The sequence below is a fragment of the Haemaphysalis longicornis genome, unplaced genomic scaffold, assembly GCF_048455015.1.
Source record: "Haemaphysalis longicornis isolate Haplotype H1 unplaced genomic scaffold, Haemaphysalis longicornis Haplotype H1 scaffold_9, whole genome shotgun sequence".
Lineage (NCBI taxonomy): Eukaryota > Metazoa > Arthropoda > Arachnida > Ixodida > Ixodidae > Haemaphysalis > Haemaphysalis longicornis.
The window spans coordinates 134,136,095-134,150,167 of NW_027526460.1; the positions used below are offsets into that span (position 1 = coordinate 134,136,095).

Consider the following 14,073-nt stretch of genomic DNA (forward strand, 5'->3'; position numbering starts at 1 on the left):
GGTTGCTTAAATCTATCCCTCATAAAATTCCTGGATTCCCTGTGCTGAAAAACTGTCCAAGATTCTCTCCAGCAAACATTCTGATATTCTAGATGGAATTAGATCATGGAGCGCCCCGAAGTGCTAATACGGTCCCCCAACTTTAGTGGACATTAAGCGTTCTTTTTTCGCTCACAATTATCCACTGAAAGGATGTACAACTTCAAGAAGCAAATCATTGAGCAAATCAAGTGTGGTTTGTCATGGCTTTCAAGCTTTTATTTTGGTGCCGAAATACCGTGCAGTTCAGTTAAATTTTCAAATACCAATTTTTGAGTGCCTTATTTTCACGAAGAAAATCAAATGACTTTCTCACAGCTCACGCTTAGTCCGCTGTTTTCACTACAAGTAAAAAATTTGCCCTAGAACATGCTGCTGACGTAAATACGAATTGAGCCTATATATGCCTAAAAAAGAGTATGTGGCGCCTGTATATGCTTAAATAGCCCTTTTCGGTGACCATTATAACCTAAAACCTTGATTTTTTGTGCTGAAAGTTTCGGTCTCTAATTATGAATACCTTCTTAGCCACATAGCAAGTACGTTACTGTGGCGCGACCTTCACCACCCTGCTCTATTTATTGATCTGGCATCGCAGTCCACTCTCCTTTTCCACCATCCTATCATGTCAAATTTAATCTACCTTCCTCCGGTGACCGGTATACAAAATGCAACAATTCAAAAGTCAGTAAAGTAGGCCACTGAATTTTTTTTTTATTATGTGGTCACATTCGCCCAAACGGGTCAACTTTGATTTGCACCGCGGCATTCCAACCGAGGCGTGAGCGGGAATGGATGAATTCGCCGAGAGACGCAACTGGAATCCGGAGAAATTCAGTTCGCAGAAGTATCACAGTGACACTGCCCTCACTTTTACGCCGTTCTTGATCCTGAGAACAATAGGGTTCATCTCAATTGCAGGCGGATCCTGAAAAAAAAAAACAAGCATAAGGATGTACTTTTTCTTTCATTTTAGCGCCGAGTTCTCGCGACAGCGTCGCTTCTAGCGCATAAAATCAGTCGTAACTTTGAAAACATTGAATGTGGGTGTAATATGAAAGGGCAAAAACGCGTTCCTAGAAATTTACCCTATTGATTTCGAAACAAGTAAGGGAGAAATATGACATGTATGTTGGCGGAATGGGAAATTGCCAGCCTGCAGAAGCAGTGCTTTGGCTGGCCATGAGTTTTCCTGCCAAAGTAAAAGCTCTCTCTCTCTCTCAATCTCTCTCTCTCCCTCCGTTTGGTCCGACGTAAACAGGCTCACCCACAATTGTCCCACACCCACTAAGGTAGAGGGGATGAGAACTAACGTCGAAAGCTCACTGTTGGTTCACCCACGGCCGCTCGATGGTTTCCATCGAGCGGCCGTGGTTCACCAGTCCCTATTGTGTGCGATGTCCACATACCCACATATGATTCTCGCATACCCACTCGAAAGAATTTGGCAGTAACAACGACATCTTGCTTGAGAAGCTCATGTTTCATTTTTATGGCCCCGATCATGGAAGTATATCTAAACCTATAAAATGAAGTGTTCGATCGACCAACCGACCGACCGACGGACCGACTCATTGATTCATCAACGCCGAGCTAAAACTGATTCACCTAGAGACTTGAAACTTCCGGAGAAGTTTCCGGGCCTCACTAAGGCGGGATTTTCAGAAATTATGCCCTTACCAGAGGAAAGGGGTGAGGTTGCGTTTTCCAAAATTCAGTTACCTCGATCGCCCGTTCAGATATCGGAGCGTTTCTTGCTAACATATGTAGCCCATTAAAAACCTCTAAAACGTAGTTCTATAGTGTTTTCCTACCAATCACTAATGACGCGAACCTGCATGTATTTTGGTAGAAATTATCTGTTTTAGAGATAACTATTTTAGACATAACTATTTCACGGCTTGGTACATCTTATTGGTTTTTGCTGATAAATGTTACTCCTACAAATGCGCAAAACGAATGTTAAGGATTTCGCCCTGCGACGACAGAAGGAGGGCGAAAAGGATTTCTGAAAATTACACCCGCCGAAAAGGCCTAACATCTGATGGGAACGCCAAGCCAAACTGCTGGTAGTAGAAACTTCCAATTTTATGAGCACATTTGTATTATGGTCTAGCAGCTCAATATAGCTGAAGTTTTAAAAAATTACAACGTTAAGAGAGATAGAAGCACTAAAAAAATGTTTCAGAAATGTTTGTTGTTATTCCAGCCTCATTGAGACATTCAACGTTTTCGTTGATAAAAGTAACCAGTAGAAATTCGTAATAACTATTTTGCTAATTTTTTACACAACACCCATGTAATAGGGAGATCAGGATTCTCGGTAAGTTACGTGTTTTTACGGGTTAAAAACTATTATGCAGGTTAATATATCCAATTAGGTTTTGTTTCTAAATGATTCCCATGCCATTGTCTACAAACGAATTCCAGGGATTTCTGCCAACGAAGGTAAAAAAAGCCAACCTGGGTTGTTTTAAGTTACACCCCTTTCGAATTGGAAGTCAGCTCAATTTTCCGGCGTAGCATAGCCATCGCCATCAATTGGCTGCCCGAGGGAGCTGATGTTACTGCGACTGACGGGTACCCTTCAGTAGTTCTTTGTAAGGAGTTGTTGGAGTAGTTCTTTAAAGGAGTACTGACACCAAATTTAGAGGCCTAAATAACGATATAATTGGCTTCAGTAGTTTGTACAGATTACCCACAGAAATTTTTGGAGCGATCCGAGGCTGGAAACGCATCAAAAATCGATTTTAATTGCCCTGGCCGCGAACTATTACAAATCGGCAGCACTAGCGAAATCGCTTAGGGTGTGACGTCAGGCTATCCGCGATTTTGCGGCCGATTCAGCATGACGTCATACAGTTGTTTCCGGAACCGGAAGCGATAGCCTGCGCTGTTGTTGTGGGCGGTCTCGCTTCGATAGGAGGTTTGGCTTGGCTGCGGTACCGCTGTGAGCAAGGCTTGCGAAGTGCGCACTTTACGTTTCCGCGCAGGTATTGCCATCTCTCGACCGGTCGGCGCACCGCCCGCCGCGCGCCGCGGGGGGCCGGTCAGCGTATACGCTTGCATCGCGGCAGATATCTGATCGCCGCTTTTAAAATAAGCCCTGATAACAATCCCAAGCACAATTTTTCACCACACTAACACCTACTTTCTCGCATGTGGAACTTCATTTTAACGATCAGATTGATTCAGAAGAGCAGCGACAAGCGGTTGCTACCGTGTTGCTACCGTGGTCTGCGCCGGATCGAGCCGCTGAGTGTCCGAGCTGGCAGGCGCGGCCGGCGTGTGCGCGAACTGTTTCCGAAGGCAGGAAACGCTTCACGATTGCCTGCTATATCCATTTTTTGCGATTAAACGCGCGGGATCTACAAATTCAGCTCAGCGATAGTCGTAGTTGACCATGGAGCAAAAACGGTGGGCGGAGCGACGCCGACGACGCATCGCATGCACGCATCGGGTCATGTGTCTCAAATTCACGCGTACGACTAGTCGTGGTGACAGTCGTAACGATCAGTCGCATGCGAATCGAGTGTACAAATCGTACATGTGTCCAGCGCTTTAGTGTGAACCGCGTGCAATCCGTAGCAGACGATGCAGCGAACGTCCCTGACGTCACGGAGACCATGACGTCACGGTCCGACGTCACGGAGACCGTGACGTCAGGCAGTCCGCTTGCAGGCTCTCCTTCGAACGGCCATTTTCCCGCGCGGCGACCGAATTTGAAAGTGGTTGCAATAAACGTGCTATAATTAATTATATGTTGGTGGCTGACGCCTTTCGGTTCGATTTTCGTAATTACTGGGACCATAGGTATTCTTTACAGCATAAAAACTGAAAGCGAGAAATTTCGTGTCAGTACTCCTTTAAGAAAGTAGTTCTTTGAGCGCACCATTTCTGTACAATTTCTTTCGGGACAATTTGAGTAAAGAACGAGTTCCAGCGGTTTCTTGTAACCACACGCCTCCGGGAGGAGCACATGTATTGACAGCAGGCAGGAGTTTCTAAATGTGTACAACTTCTCGGTTAACTATACTTAATTTGACAGGTAAGAGCTAACCCAACAAGTGTTATACCCGTTGGTGTAATACGTATAGTCACTCACTCGAACATCACCGGGAACTGTCGCTAGAAAGCATATAAGCCCATTGGTTATGACAATCATAAGCTGCCGTAAGTGTCGGCCTGAATGTGTTATGTTTTGTAGTATAGTTCATTACATTGTGCATGCCCCCAGGAGGGAGGAGCTTGTCCTACAGTAAAATCATCTGAAGAACAAATGTGGAACTATTCAACGCAATGGCACTGGGAACAACAATATTCAATTGAACCCTTGCGTTTGCACGTGGGCACATTTGAACTAAGACTCAAGGTTCACGTAAAATATGTATGAAGCTCGCAATAAAACTTGGTCCAGCGTCAATATTATTGTCAGTGACGCAGCTGTCACCGCAGTATATTCCATGCCAATGTGCGGTCTTGAAGTGGCTAAAACATAATTATTGAAAAACTATAGGATGAACAAATTGACAAAATAGGACATTAATCAATAAACCCTGCCACCACGAATGAGAAAATGCGCACTCCCGATGCTTTTCATGGAACGACCACAAGTATTTTTAAACTCTGCTTTGTCCAATCTTTTGCAGCGTTCATATTTTTGCGTGACAATGTATTTTGTTAAATAAAAAAACGCCGCACCAAACATTTACCTTCTGGCTGTTCTCAGTCTTCTCGAGCCTGTACTTGCGCAGGATGTGTGCGAACGTGTAGCGCAGCTCCATGTGGGCGAAACGCATGCCTATGCAGTTTCGAGGACCATTGCCGAAAGCTTGCATTGCCATGGGATTGATTCGGGACTTGTTCTGTGGGAGGAACCTGGAGTGACAATCCAAAGTGCAATAAACCTCGCCGTGTTGCATCTCTACAAAATGGAGAGCGATTGCCTTATATAAAAACTTGCCGGGGTCCTAAAGCATATTGTTGCAAGATGAGAGCATGAAACCGTTTTTTATTTTTCAGTCAGTGTGTGTAGGCCAGCCTTTTGCTGACGCCGACTACACACTACAACCTCGATGTCAGAATTTCTGGAGCTAAAATGTTGCAGAATCACTATTGGTGCTGCAGACGCGGGAATGCCTCTACACAAGCTCGATGTAAACTTATACTGCAGGGGATATTTCTGATGCTCGCGCTATGAAATGCGTCGCAGCTAATGCCAGTCCAAAGTACGCCGACTGTATTATGTTTTTTTAACAGCGTAGCTGTTGTAGCTGGTAGTAATGTGTCGCGTGTAACAGGTTAAAAATACCACGGAAATGCCGAGCAGCCGTGAACGCATGCCTCGCCGCGACCGCCGAGAGTCCTCAGCTTCGTTCCGGGTGAAGCACTGCCACTGATGTTGAACCACTTCTTCAAATTGGAGGCGCTATACATATTGCTCAACGCTACGAAAAATGAAGTGAAGCTGTTTGTTGGGACGACAATTAGGCGGTTCTGGAGACAGGCCAAATAGTTGTGGTGGGTGACTCTAACGTTGACGTAAACAAGGGAAACGACAGGGCGAGTGCATGCTGAATTGGTTTGGCATGGTTTCCCTACGGTTCTCGGGACTTGCATCGGCCTCATCTTTGCCACTTTCAAGACGAGCCACATTAACTAATTGTGCGTGCCTCTAACTGCGTACCGCAGTGACCACGAAGCCCTAATGGTACAGATAAGGAGAAACCCTGCCTAGGAAAGCTTCCGCAAGCCGGTCGAGTCTCACCTTGGGGTCTGTTAGTTTTGTGCCTCGCGGGTTTACAGCGGTTTAATGTACACTTGCCACTATTTGTGCAGGCTATTACCACTAGTGCACTTCAAGGAAAATTTGTCGTAGCCCTGGCCGTCCACCTCCTTGTTTATCCACTTTTTTACGGAGTGTTTTCACTCGTAGTTGAAGTACGCCTTGTAATGGTTTGACTGTGCTAAATCACATTTTCGTATAAAATGTGTGCCGCAATTTGTCCTTCCGCACTCAATCAAATGCCGTGTTTGCTCAGAGTGTAACTGCCATAAACCAAGTCACTAACCCGCCTTGTATTTCATTTGTGCCCACTTAGGCCTAGGCGCCTTGGTGTTCTTATCCACGGAGATGGCAACGTGGGGTGGTAGAGGTAGACACCTTTACAACAAAAGTCTCGGGTCTTTGAAGAACGAAGCATGCTCTCGCGAGGCGTTGGAAAACGAGTTCCACGGTATGTTCCTTTAGTACGCGTTTTTGCCCACGGAGATTAAACTGTTGGAAGGTAAAGGTATACAGCTTTGGTCTAAAAAACAAGCTTTGCCAGCTTTCAAGAGTTTCCACAGCTTCTGGGGAGGACTAGAATGCAAAAAGTGTAGTGTGTGTATTCAAGGTACTCATTTTGGCGTCAGCAATAAAATCCAAAGAAAAAACTCTCCCGCAGCCAGGCACGCGGCCCGATGTTCGCGCAATGGCTTCAGCTAAAACAAAGATCGAGCGCACGTGAGCGCGCATGTCTACGAGCGTCCGGCGTCGTCCAGGTTTGCGCATGGGCTTGCGTCATGTGAGGAGCTCCCGCCTTTGTCGTCGTCGTCTTTGTCACGGCGCGCCTCTGGCGCGTCGGTTACTACAGCCCCCCTCCGTAGAGCCGGAGGCCGTCGTGTTGCCCTCGTGGAGGGTTTGGTCGGTGGAGCTTGGTAATTCCGGGGCTGGGTCATTGCGAAGGGGAAGCCCCGAGTTGATGGGAGGGAGACGACGTAAGCAGACTGACTAGGTCAATGGGGATGACCTTTTGGCGGCAGTTAATGTCGAGGGTGACACTCTTGGCTGACGCTGTACGTATGAGGAACGCGCATAAACTTGCTCTTTGTGCTCTCTCAATCTCTCCCTCTCTCTCTCTCTAATGGCATCCGCTGTCACTGTGGGGAGAAGCTAGGTTGTCCCCAAGCTCTGCTGTGTCTCCATCCTTGCGCCACAAATGCAAGCTGCGCCGGTTTTTGTTCAATACTTTCCAAGAAATTTCTGTATTATTGATACGAGCATAGCATAATAGACTGGAAAATTATCGTGTTATTCTACGTGATTTACGGAAATGTTTAGTCTCATCACTACTAACAACAACCAAATGTTCAGGTGGCTAACACTGATTGGTGTGTTGTAAAATTATTGCGTAGGAACAGTTAATAGCATTTACGATAATTTCATCCAGATATCTAGAGAGCTGTACTGCTTCGAATTGAGGGGAGACACATCGTTTCTGGATGACGGCAGTTCTTCGCGATTGGATCCCAGCAGCGGGAGCTGCGCAGCTCGGTACGGGATTGCAGGTTCTTAGCCACTTAGGAAGAGTATTTACCTGTCGGGATCAAAGACGTCCGGCCTATGCCAGTGCCGGGGGTCCCTGTGGATGTACTCGACGGCTGCCATGACTGCGGTTCCAGCGGGGATTCGGATCTTGTCGTACTGCTTGTCCACCACAGCTTCACGCGTCACAACACTACATGGAGTGAAGCAGTGCACGTCGTAACAAGCCTCAGTAAATATACACTGTACTTCGTCAACAACATTCCAATGAGACAGAGTAAGCCTTGACGCCCTCCAAAAACTACAAAAATCTCTACTTCAAGGCACCCATCTCATTATTCGCCGCTTCCGAAGCCCTGGTCTCAAAGAGCACGAGAGTATATGCTTGACCCAAGCCTTGCTATATGTTTGATTAGTACTCGGTCTCAAAACCGCAAGCACGAAAGTCTGAATATTTTATCTGGAAGGTCTCCTCCGATTAAGTCGACAGACGAGCTAATGCAACTGTCTGCACAGTTCCTAGAAATAACTCTCTGATGCCCAGAACACCAGCGAGCTCTAAAACTTAAACTCTCCGAAACGAGTCGCAGTTCTCTACGTCACATTGGCTAAGATGTACAGGAAACGTCATAAAAAAACAGCCCATCCCTCTCACCCAACGCCAGCTTATCACATGTGCTTCCACCCCATAAACACGCAGCGCATATTCAATGCGTACGGAAAAACCGCCAGGGTCATCACCTTCAAAGAATGCTACGGAGAGAAATCAGCATCCCGCTGCACAGATGCTGCCAGGTACCCTAAAAAGTTTGCGAATGCCATCAGCGGTGTGAACAACCGTGACATACAACTCACGTCGGCACTAATCCCTATCTCGGACACAGAGTCTGCAGAAGAAATCGCCATTGCCCTCCCGGCTGCCACGGGCTCAGACTACCCCAAGCATTATCTCAGACTTCAAAACCACCTGTCCAATTGCCAATGGTTCCTCTTTCTGTTCAAGGCATTCGCATCCTGAGCACACTACAAAACCCCATTTCTCACTCCACGTAGTGAAGTTAGGGATGGGGCCCACGCATCCCCAGGCCACGCACCACCATGGGGGCAACGTACCCCAGGCCAGGCATCCCTCGAGGAGAATGAAGCCGCCCACACTGCTGCCCGCGAGCATACCTTCCGCGCCTTCCCGTCGATGGCAAACCGATCGGTGACCTCCAGCGACGACATTCTAGTATATATCGATGTCCTCGCCCACTACCAACTCAAGCGCTCCCTCTAAACACCCCCCCCCCCCCCCCCACTCTCCAAGATGGTCAGAGAGGGCGCCATTACCCTCAGACAGCTGCAAGCGAACATCTACGCCAACAGAACGATACTCCATGCAATCTACCCAAATACATGCACGCTGATTTGTCGGCAGTGCCCCACACCCAACACTCTCTACCACATATGGGCGTGCCGACACTCACCATCTTTAACATCTCTACCAAACCCCACCCTGAAGCAGTGGGAGGACCAGCTATACAGCTCCCGCACTCCAAAGAAGCGCCGATTAGTGGGCAAGGCCCGCCAGGCAGCAAAGGACCAAGGCTTCCTAGACAAAGCGCGCCTCCCACAAACGAGTGAACACAACTCAAAAAAACGTTTATTCCTCCTATTACGCCAGTGCCATTATCGGGACAACATAGTTCAAAATTTAAGGCTCCTTTCAAACAGTCGACAAGCTCAAAGTATGGAACTATGGAAGTCGAATCCGAAAGTAGGAAAGTAGGGTTCGCTCCGGTCGAAAATCAAGCAAAACGGGTACTTGGAAATCGGCGGTGGTTACGCGAGCAGCCCACTTACTGACGACGGTAGAGTAGTAGTACTAGTAGCGGCATATTTAATATGAAACAGAGTACCCGTGGTCCAAGTATGGGGAATGGGTCATTACAAACTGGTCTAGGGATTAAGACAGACAAAAAAAATGGAGAAATATCAGCTGCTATTGTGAGAGTTTTTAATGGAGACCCTGACTATGTTTCTCTTCAGTTATTGTTTGTTCGTAGGACATAGTGAAGGTTTAATTTGCATTCGCAGCGCTATCCAGACAGGGTGGGGTAAGAGTGAACACTTTCTTAAGGGACTACAGAGAGTTGCACTTATTAAATATGCTTGCCCTTTGTTGGTTGGCGCCTACACTGACGTGTCTTCAATAAGTACATCAAGAAGGTTTATAGTTGTTGGTGAAGCTTGCACGTGTACGGCTACTTTACACTCTATGCATGACATAATTATGCACATATTACCAATGTAGTGCGTATTGGATTCACGCTTGAGTTACATATGCAAGCAAGCTAAGGCGTTCTGTTCTTTCGACTGCGTTCAAAAAGATACCTATCCAATTAACCACATAATTTACCCAGGAACTCACGCAAAGGCTGGAGGGTATAGACGCATGGTCTCCTGGATGACGCAGTTCATGTAAGTGAGCTTTTGGATGGTGTCGTAGGTAATGGGTTCCTGGAAAACACGTAGAAAGGAGCACTGAATGCTCGACTGTATTGATAAACGTCCTTTAGCCTCACGTAAATAAAACACCCTTTTATAAGGCAACATTAAGAATCAGCTGAAAGCCAGTTGAGGAAACTCTAAAAACAACGCAGGAAATATACAGGTTACCGCGAGCAACTGGGATCCTTGAAAGTCGCCCAGAAGACGAGCAGCTCGCATTGGGTTGGCTGCTTTCTTAGCTGCCTTCTTTTCAACTCCCCAACCTTGAACCGAGTTTTTACGGAATGCAAACAGCACTTTACGCGCACAAAACCTTTTTATGCCATCTTTTTATGACCAGGTTTTCCACAACCAAGGCCGTCGTAATTCGGCTGGAATCCGAAACGTCAGTACGTTTTGTTTGGACAGGTCGGCGTCTCTTTTCCGTTCCTAGTAGGCTTGTACACGTAGGAATTAGTAGCTCAATAAATAATTATAAATGGGAGATTCATTTGTCTTGCACGATAACGAAACCTTACGGAAAGTCTTTCGAGGAGTTCTTCGAGGGAGGCCAGGCATTCTTTTTAAATAGCACGCAAAGAAAAACACGTGCCTCGTGTGGGCGGCAAAACGTGGATGTTCGGACTACATGCCTGATGCCTTATCATATGGGCAATTAGGTTCACGTTGTATCAAAATAAAATTCACAACAATTACCTCTGGCCAGACCAGAGAAGCACAGAAAAAATGACTAAACCACTGGCAGCAGCGGCAGCGTGGAAGCGACGCGGCTCTAACTTTCGTTCAAACTTCTCGCAGGTTGGTGTATACCTTGGTCCTGTCCTCAAAGCATGTGAATTTTCTTCGGTGCTGCAGCTGCCACTTGCTCTCCTCATTCCATTTGTTCATGACCTTGTTCCTGTGCTCTAACTGAGCAATTGTCATGCGAGAACCGGACACCATATGTCACAAGTGCTCGGATATTACTGGTGTCAACAGCTGCTTCATACAGTGCAGCAAATGCTTGTGCGTACTACTTAGGTGACTGGTGTGGGCTCTCGGAGGCGACTTATAGGCCGAAAGGGGAAGAACACAGAAGGTCCTCGAGATGTCTTAGCTTTGGAAAGCCTAAATCAAGAACAGCTGGCAGCAAAGAAACCGAAGGAATCCCAATTGCTGTCTTACTACTAGAGATAAACAGAAAACTCCGTGAATTGCTTCTCCTGAAGGAAATTGTAAATGACATAGGATATTGTCACGTGCCAGTCTGTGGGATGAGAGCATTATTAAGTAGGACAGACATGCTAATCCCCCGCGTGGGTACGTGCCGTCTGATGGGCACAGCAGAGGACGACGAAGGAGCGCGTTAGCTAGCGGCTCGTGTGCTTGGTTCTTGGTCGCCATATTGCCAGCCACCAACCGGTGCTCTCTGTGTGTTTCCTTTGGCAAGTTAGGCACCTCACCTAATAAATACTTTGCCCCTACGTCTTCGCCAAGACAACTTCTCTGCGCCCCTGTTTGACAGGACGCAACAATATTCGATCAAGAATATGTTTGAACAGTATGACACGGTCGTCGCAGATGTTACTACGAACACCAACGGAACCAAAAACATCTAAATGAGATTCTTGAATATTGAGGAAACAGGACCAGACGTCGCACTTGAAAAAGTAACTGAAGTAATCAACGAGCTAGAATACCAGAGCCGCAAGCTATATGTACAAATACGTGGCCTGCCACTGAAAAAGATGAATGCTTGATGACCGAAATGATGAAATCGCGTCTAAACTGAATCTTCTGCTGCTCACTGAACAATCCCTCACCGAACCTCACAGGCTACCATCAAAACGTGATAAGGTTCCTGGTGTCATCATTCGTGTTTCTTGTCTGTCAGCAAAGGAGCGGTGGTTTGCCAAGCGTAAGGATCTACTGACGGCACAGCCCAGCCTTTTCATGATGACAAATGTAACAGCATACAAGCGGACCTTACTAAAGAATGCAAAATATTAGGCTCTCGACAATCACTTTTCCTACGCATGGCACATACATTGAAAGCTGTTTGCAAAGAAATTCGAAAGTGAACGACCTCAACTGGTGAAACTTGCTGCCGACTTGGACCGACTGAAATAATGATAGCGGCAGCAGTCAGCAATAGTACATTTCTATGATGTCTGGCCTATACTGGTCAGATCCGTCTGGCTTTTTCAGTTTTCTTGGTCCAGAACACAAGCGAGCTACACGATGCCTTCACGACAATTTCCAATCGAACAAAAATAAATTTGATGAATAGTTATGGTGTTTAGTAGCTTGAACCGTTAGTTTAACTTTGTAATGTTATCAGAAACATGGTACGGTGAAAAATGATCGCCCTGGCAATTACTCAGTTACGAATGTCTTGTGTTGAATTGCGCTACGTATAAAAAGACTAATGGGACGATAACAGAACTGGGACGGGGTGCCATGTTTTAATTATTATAGGACAGCATCAAATAAGGAGGTTTCAGCCTACTATTCCGTGAAGTTTTTAAAGTAAATGGTCGTGATGACTTTTTGCTGTGTTAGGGGTGATTAAGATGTTCGGCCAGCTTTTGGACAAGCTTAGAAACCCTTTCCCGCTTGCCGCGCGTGTTGAAATTGCTTACGTACGTCAGGGGGAAGGACGGAGAGCAGCTCCTCTCGTACTTTTTCCTGTACTTCCAAGTTGTGTGTGAGCATGTGCGTCACGAGAGCCATAGCATTGCTTGTAGTCTCAAACCTGCAATCAGCAAGTGCGAATCCAAGACCAGAGACATATCTTGATATAAAAACCACACAAAGCTGCAGGATGAATATTGCGATATGCATTCATCGTCATTGATGAATCTTAGCGAAGCTCGGCAGCTACAAAGACGACGAAGCTCGAGTAAATACAACATTTTGGCGTCGACGATCAAAAGAACAGAGATCCTAGTTTTATTACCAAGGTTGTAAATCTGTAAATATTGGCACTACGAAGCCCATTTTTTGTTTATAGGCTCATGCGGTCATGAAATTTAGGAGAACATGCGAAACGTTTTTCTGCTCAACATAACGTTTCCTACATCCACATGTCGTAAATGATTGCCTCATTAATAAATTAGTAATTACTTTCACTGCTCATTTGTGGGCTTATGAGAGCCGTAAAATATAGTAAAACACATAATAAACACATTTGTGCTTCAAAAAATGAGGACTGGAAGGGTCCTCCTTCCGTTCGGGGCCACATCCCTGCGGTGTTCTCACTAAGGAATGGTTGCCGCCACTCACGCGTATATTTCAGAAACAAGGCGCTTCTCCTGTTAGTGCGTTCAAAAAATCTTTTTTTGTCTATTCTCCTAAAAAAGACACCAGTCTCTGATTATTCTCCGATTCTAGCTATTTTGTACTTTTCTAGTCATCTATCTATTCAGTTATACAGGCTGACTTTTTGATGCTATCAGGTGGGTATGTTAGCCCGAAAACGCAACCCCGTTTCTAGGCAGATCCCCCACGTGGGTGTGCGCCATCAGTGAAGGAACGACAACAACAACACCGACTGGCCAATAGCCCTGCTCGAGAAAGTATTGCCGATATATGTATGCATCACATCTCTTTCTAAAATTATTGCAGTAGTCTTGCCTGTGTGCAACAAAATAGAAGTGGTCAAACCTCCGAAGGTCAGCAACGCTAGGGTATACGAGCTAGTTGGCTCTCCGTTATAACACCGTGAAGCGCAGCAAAAACAAAAAAACAAAGGATGTAGGAGACGGACGCTTAGGTCTAGCTCCTGCTCTGCCAACCCGCTTAGAAGGTCGTGCCAACATTCTTAGTTTTTGGGGGATAACATAAACATTAAGAATCAGCATTTAAACTTACCCTCCAACTAGTACTACAAACGCGTTCTGTGTTATATCGTCATCGTCGAGAACAGTCTTCTTGACGACAGGATGGTCGGCCTTCAAATTACCTGTTGAACAAAACAAACGAAAGAGCAGAAGGAATTAGTAAAATTACTATCGTAATTTTTGCAAATTCCCTGAAAGGGCAACCCGCTGCTATGCAATTTCATACCCGGTATGGTTCATCAAAGGGATTAGAAATTTTAACGCACTTTACGAACCATTGACGTCCCCCTAACGAAGCTGCAGAGAAATCGGTTGCCAGTTCTGTGTAGATACCTGAATAACGCATAAAGAAATGTACAACTGTACTGTAAGAGCAGACAGAGCTGGTCACACTCCCTTTGCTGATGATGGGCG

The 14,073-nt window shown here is 46.1% G+C and overlaps 1 protein-coding gene across 4 annotated transcripts in view; it reads right to left on the reverse strand.

Annotated features, from left to right (window-relative positions):
• Positions 1-747: 747 nt before the first annotated feature.
• LOC144151506 (cytochrome P450 3A6-like) overlaps positions 748-14,073 on the reverse strand; it is a 49,212-nt gene continuing 35,886 nt past the window's right edge. For all 4 annotated transcript variants that reach the window (XM_077682578.1, XM_077682580.1, XM_077682577.1 and 1 more), the window contains exons 10-15: positions 13,691-13,781; positions 12,464-12,572; positions 9,759-9,847; positions 7,398-7,538; positions 4,752-4,917; positions 748-967 (exon numbers count right to left, since the gene is read on the reverse strand). In XM_077682578.1, the coding sequence (XP_077538704.1) occupies positions 890-967; positions 4,752-4,917; positions 7,398-7,538; positions 9,759-9,847; positions 12,464-12,572; positions 13,691-13,781 (674 nt within the window). In that variant the 3' untranslated portion in view covers positions 748-889. The remainder of the gene's footprint in view (positions 968-4,751; positions 4,918-7,397; positions 7,539-9,758; positions 9,848-12,463; positions 12,573-13,690; positions 13,782-14,073) is intronic.